The sequence below is a fragment of the Lagenorhynchus albirostris genome, chromosome 14 (genome assembly GCF_949774975.1).
Source record: "Lagenorhynchus albirostris chromosome 14, mLagAlb1.1, whole genome shotgun sequence".
NCBI classification, from domain to species: Eukaryota; Metazoa; Chordata; class Mammalia; order Artiodactyla; family Delphinidae; genus Lagenorhynchus; species Lagenorhynchus albirostris.
Window position 1 is genome coordinate 71,451,310 of NC_083108.1, and position 19,813 is coordinate 71,471,122.

The following is a 19,813-nucleotide window of genomic DNA, read 5'->3' on the forward strand; positions in this document are numbered from 1 at the left end:
GAGATGTTAGTTTTGTTCTGGGGTATGAATTAAAGTAAGTAGAGTTTCCCCTTTTGTGTGGTAAATATTGTTAAGCATCTCCTGTGTCGGGCAGTATGCTAACCCTAGCACCTTTCATGTAGTACATTGAACTTGTTGAGTAAGAAAACAGTATCTGGGGCTTCCCTGGTGGCGCAGTGGTTGAGAGTCCGCCTGCCGATGCCAGGGACACAGGTTCATGCCCCGGTCCGGGAAGATCCCACATGCCGCGGAGCGGCTAGGCCCGTGAGCCATGGCCACTGAGCCTGCGTGTCCGGAGCCTGTGCTTCGCAGCGGGAGAGGCCACAACAGTGAGAGGCCCGCGTACCGCAAAAAAAAAAAAAAAGAAAACAGTATCTGTAAGAGACATGAAAGAAAATAATGAATTTGCTAATTATTTCTTTCCTAATAAACTTCAGCTTAGTTAATAGTTTAAAGCCATATTACTTTTTTTAAAGAACGATGATTTAATGCAAATTAGAGTCTACGGTGGCAGAAGCTAAGAATAAGAAATAGGAGACTCGGATCCTGCCCTTTGGACGCTTTGGTGAAATAGACAGGCCGGCCCCTTGGGAAAAGTCAGGGAATCCCAGGAGGTGGTGTGGGCCCCGTTCCAGGATACTTGTTGGCATTTCAGCACCTGAGAGAACGCTGAGGCCTGGGGTTGGTCCAGGAGGACGCATGTTCACTTAGCAGAATGTCTTCGACCACTTCTATTTTTCCTCAGTAGCAGTTCCTGTCTTCACTCCACAATAGCCACGATACAATTAGCAAAACAGGGAAGCTCAGTAGCTGTTGGATAGTAGCTGCTTACCCACAGTCCGGCTTACCTTCCTTTCCTGTGGCTGATAGTGGCTTGTTCTGGATATCTCTGGAGGCTGCACAACAACTAGCATCTCAAATCAACATAAAGCACATTTTCTCAGTATCATGGCACGTAAAACTTTTTATATTCCAAAAGCCCCATGGCAGTTTCTTGTGTCCTTGGAAGAACATCCAGAGCCGTCTTTGGAAGGCAGCACCCAGTTGTTCAGACTGAGCTCTGGAGACCCAGCGCAGGTGCCGGGAGGAGGGCCAAAATAGGAATGAATAGTCAAAGCCAAATGGACATTTATCTTCAAATATGTCCACACACATGCCTGGTGGATCATGCTGGTTGTGTGTGGAACCTGTGGGCGCTCAACACACAATAATGAGAGTGGTGTTTTGGTGGGAATCCAGCTAGAGAATGTAATTTTATTCTAACTCAAATTATCTTTTGTACTTTCGGTTTTTTTTTTTTTTTGCGGTACGCGGGCCTCTCACTGTTGTGGCCTCTCCCGTTGCAGAGCACAGGCTCCGGACGCGCAGGCTCAGCGGCCATGGCTCACGGGCCCAGCTGCGCCGCGGCATCTGGGATCTTCCTGGACCAGGGCACGAACCCGTGTCCCCCGCATCGGCAGGCGGACTCTCAACCACTGCGCCACCAGGGAAGCCCTGTACTTTCGGTTTTGATCAAAGTCCTGCACTTCCTGTTCTTGACTTGAATGCTGAGATGTGCTGGAGAAATCCCCCATGTTCCGCATCATAGGGTAGTTGCATTTCCATGAAAGCCCTTAGCCTTATTTAGACTTAATTTGAGTGCTGTTGTGTTCAGTGCCATTCGTGCTTAAGGTTGTGTTCAGTGATCTGAGGCCTATAGCCAGTGTTTATGAGGCACTTAACTTTATAGAAAAAGAACCTTAGTAACTGTCATCTTTATGTATAGCTCCCAGAGTCATGTTTCAGTCTTGCACTTGCAAGCATTCATTTTCCCATATAGTGCTGTCATGATGTGCAAATACTATTTTAAAATTTTTTTTGAATTTTATTTATTTTTTCATATAGCAGGTTCTTATTATCTATTTTATACATATTAGTGTATATATGGCAGTCCCAATCTCCCAACGCATCCCACCACCACCACCATCCCCCTGCCATTTTCTCTCCTTGGTGTCCATACGTTTGTTCTCTACATCTGTGTCACTATTTCTGCCCTGCAAACTGGTTCATCTGTACCATTCTTCTAGGTTCCACATATATGCGTTAATATACGATATTTGTTTTTCTCTTTCTGACTTACTTCACTCTGTATGACAGTCTCTAGATCCATCCATGTCTCTACAAATGACCCAGTTTCGTTCCTTTTTATGGCTGAGTAATATTCCATTGTATATATGTACCACATCTTCTTTATTCATTCCTTTGTTGATGGGCATTTAAGTTGCTGCCATGACCTGGTTATTGTAAATAGTGCTGCAGTGAACATTGGTGTGCATGTGTCTTTTTGAATTATGGTTTTCTCTGGGTATATGCCCAGTAGTGGGATTGCTGGGTCATATGGTAATTCTATTTTTAGTTTTTTAAGGAACCTCCATACTGTTCTCCATAGTGGCTGTATCAATTTACATTTCCACCAACAGTGCAAGAGGGATCCCTTTTCTCCACACCCTCTCCAGCATTTGTTGTTTGTAGATTTTCTGATGATGCCCATTCTAACTGGTGTGAGGTGATACCTCATTGTAGTTTTGATTTGCATTTCTCTAATAATTAGTGATGTTGAGCAGCTTTTCACGTGCTTCTTGACCATCTGTATGTCTTCTTTGGAGAGATGTCTATTTTGGTCTTCTGCCCATTTTTTCCCCTAATTATTATTTACTTTATTTATTTATTTTTGGCTGTGTTGGGTCTTTGTTGCTGTGTGCAGTCTTTCTCTAGTTGCAGTGAGCGGGGGCTACTCTTCGTTGCGGTGTGCGGGCTTCTCATTGTGGCGGCTTCTCTTGTTGCGGAGCATGGGCTCTAGGCGTGTGGGCTTCAGTAGTTGTGGCACACGGGCTCAGTAGTTGTGGCACGCAGGCTCTAGAGTGCAGGCTCAGTAGTTGTGGCGTACGGGCTTAGTTGCTCTGCAGCATGTGGGATCTTCCCGGACCAGGGTTTCAACCCGTGTCCCCTGCATTGGCAGGTGGATTCTTAATCACTGTGCCACCAGGGAAGCCCTGAGTACAGGTCTTTTACCTCCTTAGGTAGGTTTATTCCTAGGTTTTTTTTTTTTTTTTTTTTTTTTTTTGCGGTACGCGGGCCTCTCACTGTTGTGGCATCTCCTGTTGTGGAGCACAGGCTCCGGACGCGCAGGCTCAGCGGCCATGGCTCATGGGCCCAGCCGCTCCGCGGCACGTGGGATCTTCCCGGACCGGGGCACAAACCGTGTCCCCTGCATCGGCAGGCGGACTCTCAACCACTGCACCACCAGGGAAGCCCTATTCCTAGGTATTTTATTCTTTTTGTTGCAATGGTGAATGGGATTGTTTCCTTAATTTCTCTTTCTGACCTCTCATTGTTAGTATATAGGAATGAAAGAGATTTCTGTGCATTAATTTTGTATCCTGCAACTTTACCAAATTCATTGATTAGCCTAGTAGTTTTCTGGTTGCATCTTTATGATTCTCTATGTATAGTATCATGTCATCTGCAAACAGTGACAGTTTTACTTCTTCTTTTCCAATTTGTATTCCTTTTGTTTCTTTTTCTTCTCTGATTGCCATGGCTAGGACTTCCCAAACTATGTTGAATAATAGTGGTGAGAGTGGACATCCTTGTCTTGTTCCTGATCTTAGAGGAAATGCTTTCAGTTTTTCACCATTGAGAATGATGTTTGCTGTGGGTTTGTCGTATATGGCCTTTATTATGTTGAGGTAGGTTCCCTCTATGCCCACTTTCTGGAGAGTTTTTATCATAAATTGGTGCTGAGTTTTGTCAAAAGCTTTTTCTGCATCTATTGAGATGATCATATGGTTTTTCTTCTTCACTTTGTTAATATGGTGTGTCACATTGATTGATTTGCATATATTGAAGAATCCTTGTATCCCTGGGATAAATCCCACTTGATCATTGTGTATGATCCTTTTAATGTGTTGTTGGATTTTGTTTGCTAGTATTTTGTTGAGGATTTTTGCATCTATGTTCATCAGTGATATTGGTCTGTAATTTTCTTTTTTTGTAGTATCTTTGGTTTTGGTATCAGGGTGATGATGGCCTCATAGAATGAGTTTGGGAGTGTTCCTTCCTCGGCAGTTTTTTGGAAGAGTTTGAGAAGGATGGGTGTTAGCTCTTCTCCAAATGTTTGACAGAATTCACCTGTGAAGCCATCTGGTCCTGGACTTTTGTTTGTTGGAAGATTTTTGATCACAGTTTCAATATCATTCCTTGTGATTGGTCTGTTCATATTTTCTGTTTCTTCCTGGTTCAGTCTTGGAAGGTTATACCTTTCTAAGAATTTGTCCATTTCTTCCAGGTTGTCCATTTTATTGGCATAGAGTTGCTTGTAGTAGTCCCTTATGATGCTTTGTATTTCTGCAGTGTCTGTTGTAACTTCTCCTTTTTCATTTCTTACTTTATTGATATGAGTTCTCTCCCTCTTTTTCTTGATGAACCTGGCTAAAGGTTTATCAGTTTTGTTTATCTTCTCAAAGAACCAGCTTTTAGTTTTATTGATATTTGCTGTTGTTTTCTTTGTTTGTATTTCATTTATTTCTGCTGTGATCTTTATGATTTCTTTCCTTCTGCTAACTTTGGGTTTTGTTTGTTCTTCTTTCTCTAGTTCCTTTAGGTGTAAGTTTAGATTGTTATTTGAGATTTTTCTTGTTTCTTCAGGTAGGCTTGTATTGCTATAAACTTCCCTCTTAGAACTGCTTTTGTTGCATCCCACAGGTTTTGGATCATGGTGTTTTTGTTGTAATTTGTCTCTAGGTATTTTTTTATTTCCTCTGATTTCTTCAGTGATCTCTTGGTTATTTAGTAACGTATTGTTTAGCCTCCATGTGTTTGTGTTTTTTACATTTTTTTCCCTGTGATGGATTTTAATCTCATAGCATTGTGGTCGGAAAAGATGCTTGATATGCTTTCAATTTTCTTAAATTTCCCGAGGCTTGATTTGTGACCCGAAATGTGATCAGTCCTGGAGAATGTTCTGTGTGCACTTGAGAAGAAAGTGTAATTTGTTGTTTTTGGGTGGAATTTCCTATAAATATCAATTAAATCTATCTGGTCTGTTGTGTCGTTTAAAGCTTGTGTTTCTTTATTAATTTTCTGTCTGTATGATCTGTCCATTGGTGTAAGTGAGGTGTTAAAGTTCCCCACTATTATTGTGTTACTGTCAGTTTCCTCTTTTATAGCTGTTAGTTGCCTTATGTATTGAGGTACTCCTGTGTTGGGTGCATATATATTTATAATTGTTATATCTTCTTGGATTGATCCCTGATCATTATGTAGTGTCCTTCCTTGTCTCTTGTAACATTCTTTATTTTAAAGTCTATTTTATCTGATACGAGTATTGCTACTCCAGCTTTCTTTTGATTTCCATTTGCATGGAATATGTTTTTCCATCCTTTCATTTTCAGTCTGTATGTGTCCCTAGGTCTGAAGTGGGTCTCTTGTAGACAGCATATATATGGGTCTTGTTTTTGTATCCATTCAGTAAGCCTGTGTCTTTTGGTTGGAACATTTAATCCATTCACGTTTAAGGTAATTATCAATATGTATATTCCTATTACCATTTTCTTAATTGTTTTGGTTTGTTTTTGTAGGTCCTTTTCCTTTCTTGTGTTTCCCACTTAGAGAAGTTCCTTCAGCATTTGCTGTAGAGCTGGTTTGGTGGTGCTGAATTCTCTTAGCTTTTGCTTGTCTGTAAGGCTTTTGATTTCTCCGTTGAATCTGAATGAGATCCTTGCCGGCTAGAGTAATCTTGGTTGTAGGTTCTTCCCTTTCATCACTTTAAATATATCATGCCACTACCTTCTGACTTGTAGCGTTTCTGCTGAGAAATCAGCTGTTAACCTTATGGGTGTTCCCTTGTATGTTATTTGTCATTTTTCCCTTTTTGCTTTCAATAATTTTCTTTGTCTTTAATTTTTGCCAGTTTGATTACTAAGTGTCTCAGTGTGTTTCTCCTTGGGTTTATCCTGTATGGGACTCTCTGCGCTTCCTGGACTTGGGTGGCTATTTCCTCTCCCACGTTAGGGAAGTTTTCGACTATAATCTCTTCAAATATTTTCTCGGGTCCTTTCTCTCTCACTTCTCCTCCTGGGACCCCTATAATGCGAATGTTGTTGCGTTTAATGTTATCCCAGAGGTCTCTTAGGCTGTCTTCATTTCTTTTCAATCTTTTTTCTTCATTCTGTTCTGCGGCAGTGAATTCCACCATTCTGTCTTCCAGGTCACTTATCCGTTCATCTGCCTCATTTATTCTGCTGTTGATTCCTTCTGGCGTATTTTTCATTTCAGTTATTGGATTGTTCATCTCTGTTTGTTTGTTCTTTAGTGTTTGTTCTTTAATTCTTCTAGGTCTTTGTTAAACATTTCTTGCATCTTCTCGATCTTTGCCTCCATTCTTTTTCCAAGGTCCTGGATCATCTTCGCTATCATTATTCTGAGTTCTTTTTCTGGAAGGTTGCCTATCTCCACTTCATTTAGTTGTTTTTCTGGGGTTTTATCTTGTTCCTTCATCTGGTACAAAGTCCTCTGCCTTTTCATTTTGTCTGTCTTTCTGTGAATGTGGTTTTCCTTCCACAGGCTGCAGAATTGTAGTTCTTCTTGCTTCTGCTGTCTGCCCTCTGGTGGATGAGGCTATCTAAGAGGCTTGTACAAGCTTCCTGATCAGAGGGACTGGTGGTGGGTGGAGCTGGGTGTTGCCCTGGTGGGCAGAGCTCAGTAAAACTTTAATCTGCTTGTCTGCTGATGGGTGGGGCTGAGTTCCCTCCGGTTGGTTGTTTGGCCTGAGGCAACCCAGCACTGGAGCCTGCTGGGCTCTTTGCTGGGGCTAATGGTGGACTCTGGGAGGGCTCACGCCAAGGAGTACTTCCCAGAACTTTTGCTGCCAGTGTCCTTGTCCCCATGGTGAGCCACAGCCACCTCTGTCCCGCCTCTGCAGGAGACCCTCCAACACTAGCAGGTAGGTCTGATTTAGTCTCCTATGGGGTCAGTGCTCCTTCCCCTAGGTCCCACTGCTCACACTACTTTGTATGTGCCCTCCAAGAGTGGAGTCTCTGTTTCCTCCAGTCCTGTTGAAGTCCTGCAGTCAAATCCCACTAGCCTTCAAAGTCTGATTCTCTAGGAATTCCTCCTCCCGTTGCCAGACCCCCAGATTGGGAAGCCTGACATGGGGCTCAGAACCTTCACTCCAGTGGGTGGACTTCTGTGGTATAAGTGTTCTCCAGTTTGTGAGTCACCCCCCCAGCAGTTATGGGATTTGATTTTATTGTGATTGTGCCCCTCTTACCATCTCATTGTGGCTTCTCCTTTGTCTTTGGATGTGGGGTATCTATTTTGGTGAGTTCCAGTATCTTCCTGTCGATGATTGTTCAGCAGTTAGTTGTGATTCCGGTGCTCTCGCAAGAGGGAGTGAGCGCACGTCCTTCTACTCCACTATCTTGAACCAGTCCTCCTCTTTTTTAATATTATTTGCACACTAGTAAAAATCTCTAATACGAGGCCAAAATCAATTATTCAATGGTATATCTTACATTAGAATCACAGGCTAATTTGTCAGATTCTCTAATACATTATCTAAATCTTACAAACGTTGAAAATGCCATATTACACAGAATACTACTAAAGTTAACACAAAAATGAATACTGTGGATTTGGTGTATTTCATCTTTCTCATATTTAATTCTGAACTGTCTTCGGATTAAATGACATTTACCATCCACAGCACATTGAGGGTACTGTCTCAAGCCTCCTGGGCTTACCTTTGCAGGAGAATGGGGAGTCCTGTCTCAGTAGCCTGAGGTTGCTTTTTGGCCCAGATGTGTCAGAGAGATTCTTCTGCCACCACTGTGAACACACCAAATCCCTTCTGTGTGATGCTATGTCAACAGGGTTCTCCCAGACCCTCCTATTTTATTTATTTATTTATTTATTTTTATTTATTTATTTATTTTTTTGCGGTACGCGGGCCTCTCCCTGTTGTGGCCTCTCCCATTGCGGAGCACAGGCTCCGGACGCGCAGGCCCAGCGGCCATGGCTCATGGGCCCAGCCGCTCTGCGGCACGTGGGATCTTCCCGGACCGGCGCACGAACCCATATCCCCTGCATCGGCAGGCGGACTCTCAACAACTGCGCCACCAGGGAAGCCCCGACCCTCCTATTTTAAATTTTTATACTGAATATTATCTCTCAAACTCCTTTCCACGTTTTTATGTAATATATCCAATTATATAAATGCCAGTGTTTACTTTACAGAATGTGGAGGCTCTGGATCCGCGAGGTCGAACCTTATTGCATCTTGCTGTTTCTTTGGGACATTTGGAATCTGCTAGAGTCTTGCTCCGACATAAAGCAGACGTTACAAAAGAAAATCGCGAGGGATGGACAGGCAAGTATACTTGTAAAACAATTTAAAGCCTTTCATTTTGTTTTCTCTTTCTGAATAAAGGCCAGTTTCAGTCCTTATTGTCCCAAGTCATCTTTATCTTAAGACTCTTTCTCTGTTGGAACTTGGGGCTGGGCAAGAAGATGAGAGCCTCGGATGCTGCTGGCTCGTCTGCAGCACAGTGGTCCGAATTATGTCCTGGGCCAAGAGCCCTGGGTAGAGGGTGACTCCTTATCCAGAAAGCAGCTCTATGTGCATCAGACATGAGTGTGGAGGCCGGATTTCCCCTGAGGAATGTGGTGGTAACTCTAGCGAGTCCATGAGGATAGACAAAATAAAAAAAATTATAGCTGAAAGTAGTAGTATTTTCCAGTGAAATCCTGGCACTTCACTTGTTTTGCACACTCTCATACTCTCAGAATTACTCTCAGAGTAATTTTGAGTTGACTGAGCAAGGATATACACAACACAAACCCTACCTGCCCATCTCCACAGTTATGTGATCACACAGTGAAAGCCAGCTCTGAAGACACTGTCAGTATTTCAGAGCCAGTGGTAAGAAAGGGGGGAAAGGGAACGATGGTAGGGTTTGCTCAAGAGGCTAAGAGTGCTATGTTCTCTTCTCTTCTCAGTCAGGTAAGGGCTAGAAGTAAGTAGTCATGGTCATAAAGATCAGGGGGGGCTGCAGCCTGGGTCCCACTTTGAAGAGAATATTGGCCTTTGATCCAGATAGATACTTTTCATAGTGGTTTTGGAATTTGTCAGAAAGTGTGAGAATACAGGGGGGTCAAATTTCACTTTTTTGCCTTCCAGTTTTGCACGAGGCTGTGAGCACTGGTGATCCCGAGATGGTGTACACAGTCCTTCAGCATCGGGACTTCCACAACACATCCATGGCCCTCGAGGGAGTTCCCGAGCTGCTCCAGAAAATTCTCGAGGTAGCCATAAAAATTGACAGTGCCATCATTGGAGTTAAATGCTGACACACCAGCTGCGGACACAGTTTGACATCCTTGTGTGCCTTCCTAAAGAGTTTTATGAGTCGTGAATACGATGTATTGAATACCAAATGCATTATTCCTTGCTTTTCCAACTTGTTAAATGTATGAAGTCTTTCACAAATTACGTTTCCGGGTCATTAAGACTTACTCTTTTAAGTGTTATTTAAAAATTAGAACTAAAGACAAATGGACATCAAGCAATTAATTTGTCTAGCTGCCTGTTTTCTTACAAGTAGCATCCCGAGCTCAGGTCATCTTGGGGAAATTGTAATGAACATTGTGACTATATGGGGATTTTCAGGGCCTGTTGAGGCTCAGAAGTCTGTGTGTAGCTCTTCTTGACACCCCTGTCACTTCTAGCCATTTGTATTTTGTGACTTCTAATCCATTCCCTTAATTTATTTATAGTTACTGGCTTTGGGGCAGTTTCTCTCTCTTGTGAATGATGTGTGGGCTCTGTGACAGAGAATTTTCTTAAAAGACTTTACTTCTAGGCTCTTGGATTGTTTTGGATGGTGGTTACCATTCTTCAGATAACCTTTGTCACTTGCAATAACTGTCTTATTGGTCAACCATATGCAATATTCCCAAGGCAGCAGGAGACGAGAAAGTACCAGCGGTTCAATTTTCATGTTGTTTATTCTCAGTTTAAACACAGAAGTGAGCTCCCCAAGTATTTCCAAAGATATTTGCTAGATAAATCGGCTTTCCACATTTCTTGAGAAAAATTAACAATTCTGTTGAGAAAAGGAATAACTTTGCTGTGAGACAATCACTGCTTGTTATCTGAGCACTCTTCTTAAAAAAAATTTCTGTGACGCAAGCTAAATCCTGCCTAAGACATTCGTTTTACACATACTACAAGAAAACCGTCCATGAAGTATGAAATTGTTGTATCCATTGTTTGTAAAATAGATGTGTGTTTGAGTGCATAAAGATCACATAGATTTGTTTTCTTATCTAACTCACTGTAGGAGGAACTAAAAACATCATTTGTCCATTTGACAAAGCAGAAAATGACTTATTTAACATGGAGTCACCCACACTTAAAAAATTCAGTATAAAAGACTTTCTGTTTTTTACCTATATTGATCCATAGCAGTGAACTTCACTGAGTGGTATTCTCTGCTGGAGGTTATAGACAGCCCACAAATAACATGGTGCTTGGTGGCACCAGAGGCCGTGCATGACGGCTTGTCTTTCAACAGTGTCTCCTTGTTACGTGTCCACATTTCTTATCCATTGCTCCTCAGAGTGTCTTCACCCATCATTGGAATCTGGTTTTTCTTGAGCAGAAAAACACCTGGAATTTCTGGCATTTTTCTTCCTTCATGCTAACTGTTGGATTTCTTAAGTAGCTCTCCAAGAACCTTCTGTAGGAATTCATGGTAGGTCAGAAAATCATCCTAAACAGGCCTGCTGTGCTGGTGTGAAACCTCAAAAAGCCAAATCCTAAAACTTTAAGAGGAAAGTGGGGCGAAAGTCTTCTGTTAACTGGAGGGAAAACTCAACTTTCTGGGGGCAGTGATGTCTTGCAGCCTCTTGGTTTCAGAGTGGTCCGATAAACACCAAGCACTTCCCAGCACACAAAGCCTTTCACAGTCAAGTTCCCCGTAGAACAGATGGGGTCCATGCTCCCTCTTCTCTGCTTAGACCTGCCTGTGACCCATATCGTGTGGTGGTGCTTGAGCCCATCCTCCTGGCTCATGGGCCATTACTGTTAGGAACACGGTTGAGCCCCTAAATCAACTTTGACTTTATCTCCCTCCAACCTTGTCACTTGCAGTTAACTTTATTAACTGTCTAGACATATTTTATATTGAGATAAAATAACAGCCTGAACATAAAATAAGGATTTAGTGTGATGGGTTTGCGATTTATGTTTCTTCTTCTCTGTTCTTTCTCGCTCTCCCTTTTAAACACCCCTAGTAAACCTTACTGTGTTTGTGTTTAGTTAATGGTACCAAGGGTAATTTATTTTATTTTTTATTTTATTTTTTAAAAATTAATTTTAATTGGAGTATAGTTGATTTACAGTGTTGTGTTAGTTTCCGCTGTAAGGGGTAATTTATTTTAAACCTTTGTCCTTCAGGCTCCGGATTTCTACGTGCAGATGAAGTGGGAATTCACCAGCTGGGGTGAGTGGCTGTGGGCTTGAAATTTATTTAGCTTGAATATAGGCTTATATAACTTTCTATAAAAGTTATATGTATTTTTTTTTAATCTAGAAAATGAATAGATGAGAGTGAGGGAAGACAGTCACCCACAGTCCCACATAAACACAACTGTTGTTGATGCTTTAGGTGTGTTCCTTCCAAACTTTTACCACGTGCATAAGACTTTTTCTCCCAAGCATTCATCAGTACAATATATAGACAATTTTGTCTCTTCCTTTTATCAGTTATCGCTAACATGTATCTATATTATTCGTTTTTTAATATCTCACTTTAAATGGCTAAAATCTCAGTAAGGTTTATCATAAATCAGTTACTCATTTCCTTGTGGAGTTCAACGCGATCCTTTTAAACTTGTTTCTCTTTTCTTTTTTTAAAAAATTATTTATTTATTTTTGGCTGCGTTGGGTCTTCGTTGCTGCGCACGGGCTTTCTCTAGTTGCGGCGAGCGGGGGCTACTCTTCGTTGTGGTGCGCAGGCTTCTCATTGTGGTGGCTTTTCTTGTTGTGGAGCATGGACTCTAGGCACGCGGGCTTCAGTAGTTGTGGCTCGTGGGCTCTAGAGCACAGGCTCAGTAGTTGTGGTGCACAGGCTTAGTTGCTCTGCAGAATGTGGGATCTTCCCGGACCAGGGCTCGAACCCGTGTCCCCTGCATTGGCAGGCGGATTCTTAACCATTGCGCCACCAGGGAAGTCCTAAACTTGTTTTTCTAAGGAAGAAGATGAGATGAATATTGGAATAGCTTGTTTTTAACAAAATGGATGTATTTCTCCAAAATCTTATGTAAGGCAAATTGACTGACAGTAATTTTCCTAGATGTTCTACTTCTGTTTCTTGTAGATCAGTTAATGACAGTTTCTAACTCCCAGATTTTCAGCTGTTTTCACTTCCAGACTTCCCTTTCAGGCAAGAAGTCATATTTGTAATAAAACATTTAAATGGAAGTAAAAAGTATATGAAAGAACAGAACTTCAGCTTCTTCTATGAAACTGAGTTCTTTTTAATGCAAATAACCACTCTGATGTCAGTTTTTGTTAAAAAAGCAGCATATTTTAGACATTTGATATCTTGAATGGTGGGCCTGACAGTATAGGGGGGCCTCAGCCAGATGGCGAGAGGAGCATATGTGGATAAGGACAGCCAGATGGATGCACTCTAGCCCTGATGGTAGTCAGTGAGAGGGGTTCATTCGGGATTGAGAGTACTCTCGGGAAATTGATTTAGCGTTTTCTCTGGACAAGACATAGATCTGCAGTTTTATAAACAGCTGTAGAACAGAAAGTCCATTTTTATTTTTTAAGAATGACTCCTTGTATTGTAAGTGTGGGAGTCAAGCCCAGTTCTGTATGACCGACGCCATCTTGCCACTCCTGTCCTTTCACTAAAGTCAGAATTCTGATTTCTGGGGCCTGGCTGTTCTGCTTGGCCCTCGGGCTTTTCTCAGTAGTACACTTCTCTTCTCCAGTGCCCTTGGTTTCCAGAATATGCCCGAATGATGTCTGTCGCATCTGGAAAAGTGGTGCCAAACTGCGTGTGGATATCACGTTGCTGGGATTTGAGAACATGAGCTGGATAAGAGGGAGGCGGAGTTTTATCTTTAAGGGAGAAGGTGAGTGGTTCTGTTTTAGTAATCACTGCTCTTCCTAAGTTCTGAGTGATTTTTTAACCATCAAAATGTATTCACAGTTATGTGCCTTTTCCGTGCCTGTCTCTGGGGCATGTTTTGTTGTTGTTGCCGTTATTCTTATTAGTTATTCAACTCTCAATTCCTGTATCTTATTTCTTATCTGGATAGTTCTCTTGCACATATCATTTACCACCCAACAGTGTTACCCTCTTGACATATGATGTTCCTAAACCTCTGAGTGCAAGACCCTGTCTTGTATCTCTTTATATTGCCTCCATAATCAGGCATGGTCCCCTAATGGAGGGTGAGAAATGGTGTGGCTAACCCAGTGTTGTGCATAAATAATTTATATTAATTAGGTAATCATATACTTAAAGAAGTAGTACACAGATGAAATGTGTTGCTAACAAAAAATACAAGTTATTTAAAAAGTCTGCATCTTTGGGGAAGATGGCCCAGAGCCTCCTCTGAGTTATGGAAAGTTGGCCAGATCATTCCTGGGCAAGTAGGTAATCAATAATCAATAGTCTTTGGGTTTTATCAGATAGCACCAGGGGGTGGGGGGGGATGGGGTGTGTGTGAAAGATGATGCAGTTTAACATACAAAGCTTCTTGGGTTTTGCATCTTACTTGCGCTGTGCTTAGTTACGCCCTTCTTTCCATGAGCAGACAACTGGGCAGAGTTAATGGAAGTCAACCACGATGACAAAGTGGTCACCACCGAACACTTTGACCTTTCCCAGGAAATGGAGCGCCTCACTCTGGACTTGATGAAGCCAAAAGGCAGGGAGGTTGAGAGGCGGCTCACAAGCCCAGTCATTAACACCAGCCTTGATACTAAAAACATTGCTTTTGAAAGGTATGGATTTAGGTTCTGCATTTTCACATCTAATCCCTTTACTGCTATCTTTAGTGCCACGTATATATTAATTGGAAAGTATGGGTGGATTGGGATTTTTTCTAATATGGTGTAAGAAACACTAGTGGGTTTTAAAGTTGATCTCTGCTCTAACCAAACAAACCACAGCTGACATCCTCCACCATGTATCATTTTTATGGCACATTGGTTAAGTCTTGGAGAAATGTCTTCATGTTCTTTTACGGGCCCTTTTTCTGATGGATTTTACTTGAATTTTATTTCTGTGTTTGGCAATCCACAAGACTCCCTAGTCCCAAATCATGGAGCTTTGAGTTTCCGAGGTAGAATGGGTCCAGTACTGAGTGTGGTTATACTGATATTAGTCAGTCAAATACACACTTATCATACAATTCAATGTGGTTCTTCCCCTCATCAACCTCCTGCTTCCCCATGAGGCCTAATAGTTTAGAGCAAGAGTCTGGCGGGGTTTCAGTTTTATTCCAGACTTTATCTGGAGAAACGTCTGGGGAGGTCTGTGCCTCGGTTAACCCGGGTGAGAACACCATTTCTGGGCCTCTGCCTGTGGGCAGAGCCGAGGTGGGGAGGGCCTTTGTAAGGGGGTGGAGGCTGTCATAGCTGTTGGCCTGAGTGCCTCTACCGTAGAACACACCGAACTGAGGGATTCTGTAAGAGCCCTGAGTGTTTGCCTAGGATGTCACATCCAGCTCTCTGTAAACCAAAGCAGCGGACGTAGCCTGAGCTGACATGGACACTATTCTTCTGGATTTAGGCTTTCTTTTCTCTTAATGAATATACTGACTGTTCTCTCTTTTCCTTTTCTTCTTTGTTTCCAGTATAAAATTTATTAATAAAACTGAGAGTCTTCGGTTTAATCAAACATAAGGTTTAAGTGCCCCTTTCCCCTAATTTAGATCAAGCTGTGGAATTAGGGTATTTGTTGGTAGCAGAAGAGAAAATGCCAGGTATGCTGCTGCTTTGGGAGTGACACCCCCTGAGGCAGGGTCAGTCCCCTGTCGCCAGCCTCTTCGCGCTGGCCTCACCAGGTGACAGCTGCTGTCTTCCAGGGACAGCAAGGTTTAGGGACTGACCGTGGCTTTACCTGGAAGGGTCTTGGGAAAACATCTCCAGGCTTCAGCATTTGCCTCTGCAGGCCGGGAGGGCACGCCAGCCTAGGGCTCTGCTCATAAAGCTGGAAGGCGGGGGAGCCGAGGGCTGGAGGAACCTGGCACCATCGGCAGGGCTGCTAACTGTGCAGCTCTGAGCAAGCGGCTTCATCTTCAGGTTCCTGTTTTCCTCAGCTGAAAAGAAAAAAGGAGTGAATCTCGAGATGAAATCTCAGATGTCATGAGAGGAGCCACTGTCCCCCCTAGTTTAGCAGCAGAGTTGTAGCGTCATTGTTTGCTCTGAAGTGTAATTTACAGAGAATGTGATGGTTACTGGCTGTTACCCAGCGGAGGGTAGACAGCCCCCCTTCCATTTGTACTGAGTTACATTTTGTATTCCTGTGGTCCCGGGGTTTTCAGATGGTTCAGGCTAACCCTCATTTTGCAAGCATCAGAGAGTTGCTGAGAGAGAATTTCTAGAAGGCACCTGCTGGTTTTGGTGGTGCTTGGAATGAAATAGGTGCTTAGTGAGCTTCTCGTGGTTCAAGCAAGGGCTTGGGCCCCTCTTGAGGGTGAGGTTTGCTGCTAGAAAAAGTGTGCTTGCCTGGTTCTTACCCGAGGTGTGAGCTAGTGTTCAGCTGATTAAATTTGGAAGATGTGGGCCTGTTATGACAGTCTTCTTCACCCCTTTCTTTCTCCTAATCTTACTCTGAGCTTGATGTTTGCAAAGTAATACTTTTGCCCGAGTGAATTTTGGGCCTGCGGATATATACCCTCTGAAAGGTTCTGCTCTGCCCACCTTAAACAGAGCATTCCCTGCCACCCTCAGAGCCTTTCTCCACATTGTGTGGCAGCCTCCGAGTCCCAGCATGTGCTAAGTGGCCTTTGGCATGGTGGTCTCACTGGAGACGGGCAGAGGTGAAAATGGCAAAAGAGGAAGCTGGGTTTTCTCCTATCATTATCAGATGCCTCTGCATGTACAGTTAATCAAGGAGCCAAGGATTTATTAGAATCTTGGTTTTAAAATAGGATGTAGATGTTGAATTTAATAACTAAGCTGTCAGAGAGTGGATGTGGGGAAGGAAATGGAGCAGCCAGGATTGCAGGTAGAGCAGGTGTGGCTGAGTGAGGAGTGTGGCAGTTCCCAGGGAGAAAGTGCGTCTCTGATTTCTCAGCATCCACGAAGGACGAAGTGGAGCAGACCTAGTCATCCTTCAGTCCGAGTGCCAGAAAGCGATGATCTCCTGTGCCAAGATACCAAGTTCTTAGTGAAAGACAGGAACTGAGGATTGAACTGTTCACCCAAAGGAATATCTTGATTTTCATTAATCGCCAACTAAAAGGGGACTAAGGTTCATTAATGAGGCAGGTGCGGTCCCTAAATTTGTTTCTGGAATGTAAATTGGAGATAGCTAGCATGTGGTATCATCCTTTTAGGCGTCCTCTCTTTCCCTCCATCGGTCACATTGTGCTAACTGTGGGTAACGAATAGTAAAGTAAGCTCTGGTCCCTCCTTTCTCTGATGGACTGTAATGCACACATAAAACTCCGCATACCCTGTCTGGATTAATTGCATTTACCAAATCTCATTAGAAGAAAAGCAAACTGTTTGGAAACACAACATTTAGATAACTGCCTCCCGGCCACCGTTCTGGAGCTTCCTGCGCAGTGTCCTGCTTCACCCCGGGGTCGGAGCGGGAGGCAGGCAGTTGCCCGACACAGGCCCAAGTGCAGCAGTCACAGCGGAGCTGGGATGTGACGTCCTAGACAAAGGGGCAGTCTGGGCAGGGCTCCCCCGGGAGCGGGAGCATTTCCCAGGGCGAGCTGCTTTGAAAAAGAATCAGAGCCTCTTGGCCGCATTTGGCTCCTAAATGCATTTTTTTTCCAGGAGTATATTGAGTTGAGTAACTGAGTGTTTGGGCACTTTACCAATGCTACAGCTGCTGCTGAAGTGCTGGGCTGCTTTAAAAGCAGTTCCACAGAGCTGGACTCAACGGCTGGGCTGAAAAACTGCTTTTGATATTCTTTTCCCCCGCTGCACCAAACCTGATAACGCGCGCGAACTCCCAAGCCTTTCCACAGGCACTAATGGCTTCTGCAAGCAGCTCTCCACAGTGATGAGTTCCTGCCTCACCCATGTTCTCCAGGAGCAGGATGGTCTGTGCCTCACTGTTCTAAGAATTCCTGGATTGAGATACTGCTGCTTATGGGGATAGAGCCACTGACTCTGTCGGTGCCCACGGCTGGGATGACTCAGATGAATGCTCTGGCCCAGAGTGGCGAGCCCTTGGACGCTGGTCATCTGCACTCACTTCTTGGGGACAGCTGTCCAATAAATGTCACCACCTTTGTTGCCTCTGCCGGCAGCTTTCGTAAAGAAGCCAAGAATGGAGGCTTTCTCTTGCCGGGGGTGAGGCAAATTGATTAATAACTGTGGGAGGGGGTGGGGGAGGCTTGAGCCATCTGTTGTTAATAACATCCTTCTGTGGACAGTAGGACCCTAATTTCCAAGTGTCCTTCACTAACTTAAGCTGGGGGAAGAAACCTATAAAGGCTGCAGGGATAAATCTGAATGGCATATTGTACATGTGGAAATTTGTGGTGTTCACTTTTTATCAGAACTAAATCCGGATTCTGGGGCTGGAGGACAGATAAAGCAGAAGTTGTTAATGGTTACGAAGCAAAGGTAAAAGGAAACTCTTAAAATAAGATTTAACATAGCTATTTAGCTTCTATGCAAATGAGGAGTCTGTTCAGATTTTGTCATGCATCTGTGCCATGGAGGTGCTCTGGGGAATAAGTTCTGTCTAATGTGTCTCTTCCTTGGATTTATCTTATTTGACTTTCAGAAAATGGAATAGCATGTCCCAAGGAGGTCTCTAGTTATGGCAAAGAGAAACTATGTTGTAGAGAAATGAGTCCAGGTACCAGTTGTCCTGGTGGGAGTGACAATTCCTTTAATTCTTTAAAAAAAAGAAAAGAGAAGAAAAAGAAAGGACTAGATTTAACCTGCTTGTTCATCTTATTTTAATCACCTGAGTGGGTTTAAAAAGTATATATTGTAAAGTAGCTTTTATGACTCTCCCAATATTTTTAGTCAGCCTAATTGTAACCAGTAGGCTTCCAGCCCACTTACCTGATGTCAGTGAATTTAGAAGATGCTTGTCATAGTGGAGACGACAGTTGCTCGAGTCATCTGGCACTGTGTCAGCTGGAAAGCTGTTTCCTGGCCTCTCGTTAGCCCTGCAGTGCAGCGGGGATTGATGGCTCACGACGGTGCTGCCAGCAGCTGCAGGGTCCTCTGGTGACCTCTGAGTGAGCAAAGAAAGCTTACATCATGCTCAGTGAGATGCACTTAGAAATAGTCCTTCCAGTGCTGGGTGTGTTTCCTGAATCTTTAGACGTTGGGAATCCACGTTTTGGCATATAGTTAATTCTTTGTGAACTGTGATGTTTGATTTTCCAGACCCCAGTATTCTTCAATCAACCTTGAAAACAGAGCATTGACCCTGGCAGTTAAAATAATTTGAGGTCAATATACGGGATACCTTTTAAATAGTGGCTTGCTGGTTTTCTCTAAATCTTACCAGTGTAGAGAACCTTGTGTTCCTTCCTTTTTCCTTCTGTCCGATGGCTGTCTAAGTCGGTCTGAGTATAAGATTACCACAAATCAGTCCAAGTACACAATGCAGGTTTGGGCCCCTTAGTAGAAATCCAGCTGGGAGGCCTAAATTGCAGGACCTTCTTTGAGAGTGTTTAGCAACAAGAAGGGCAAGTGGGAAAGTGCAGCCTGTCACCCTTAACTACTCAGGGGTAATTAAAAATGTCAGAGATGCAAAGTAACTGCTGATGCATTTCTAAGTTGGTAGCTGTGTATTTCTCTGAAGGGTTCTGATGAATGTTAACCATTTCTCATTTTTATTTTGCTGGGTTTTGTTTTGTTTTGGCTTCAGCATTCTTGCTCTTGCTATGCTTATTTGTTGAGTTTTGATTCCCCGTGTCACTGTTTCCTTTCACACACCTCTCTCAAGGTTTATACAGTGAACAATGTGAGTGTGATTACCAAAATACGGACGGAACATCTGACTGAGGAAGAAAAAAAGAGATATAAAGGTAATCTCTTCCCTTCTCTCTTTCTTTTAAAAATAAATTTATTTATTTTACTTATTTATTTGGCTGCGTTGGGTCTTTGTCGCTGTGTGCGGGCTTTCTCTAGTTGCAGTGAGCAGGAGCTACTCTTCATTGCTGCGCGCGGGCTTCTCATTGCGGTGGCTTCTCTTGTTGCAGAGCACGGGCTCTAGGCGCACGGGCTTCAGTAGTTGTGGCACATGGGCTCAGTAGCTGTGGCTCGCGGGCTCTAGAGTGCAGGCTCAGTAGTTGTGGCGCACGGGCTTAGTTGCTCTGCGGCATGTGGGATCTTCCCGGACCAGGGCTCAAACCCGTGTCCCCTGCATTGGCAGGTGGATTCTTAACCACTGCGCCACCAAGGAAGTCCCCCTTCAACCCCCTCTTTTTTTTTTTTTTTTTTTTAGCCTAGAGGAAGTCTTTGTTGCCTCTGTTAAATTTGGGGGTTAATGTGATTAGGTCATGCGAATCCAAATTTCCTTTTTATAAAATTTTCCTT

General features: G+C 43.3%; 1 protein-coding gene across 4 annotated transcripts in view; it reads left to right on the forward strand.

Annotated features, from left to right (window-relative positions):
- The window catches only part of ANKRD13A (ankyrin repeat domain 13A), a 38,383-nt gene that overhangs the window by 9,226 nt on the left and 9,344 nt on the right, over window positions 1-19,813 (forward strand). For 2 of the 4 annotated variants that reach the window (XM_060170568.1, XM_060170570.1), the window contains exons 2-8: window positions 8,275-8,407; window positions 9,218-9,342; window positions 11,498-11,543; window positions 13,045-13,188; window positions 13,876-14,065; window positions 17,809-17,875; window positions 19,221-19,302. In XM_060170568.1, the coding sequence (XP_060026551.1) occupies window positions 8,275-8,407; window positions 9,218-9,342; window positions 11,498-11,543; window positions 13,045-13,188; window positions 13,876-14,065; window positions 17,809-17,875; window positions 19,221-19,302 (787 nt within the window). Of the gene's footprint in view, window positions 1-3,233; window positions 3,304-8,274; window positions 8,408-9,217; window positions 9,343-11,497; window positions 11,544-13,044; window positions 13,189-13,875; window positions 14,066-17,808; window positions 17,876-19,220; window positions 19,303-19,813 lie in introns of those variants that run through there. The other 2 variants (XM_060170571.1, XM_060170569.1) reach the window with 2 other exon arrangements.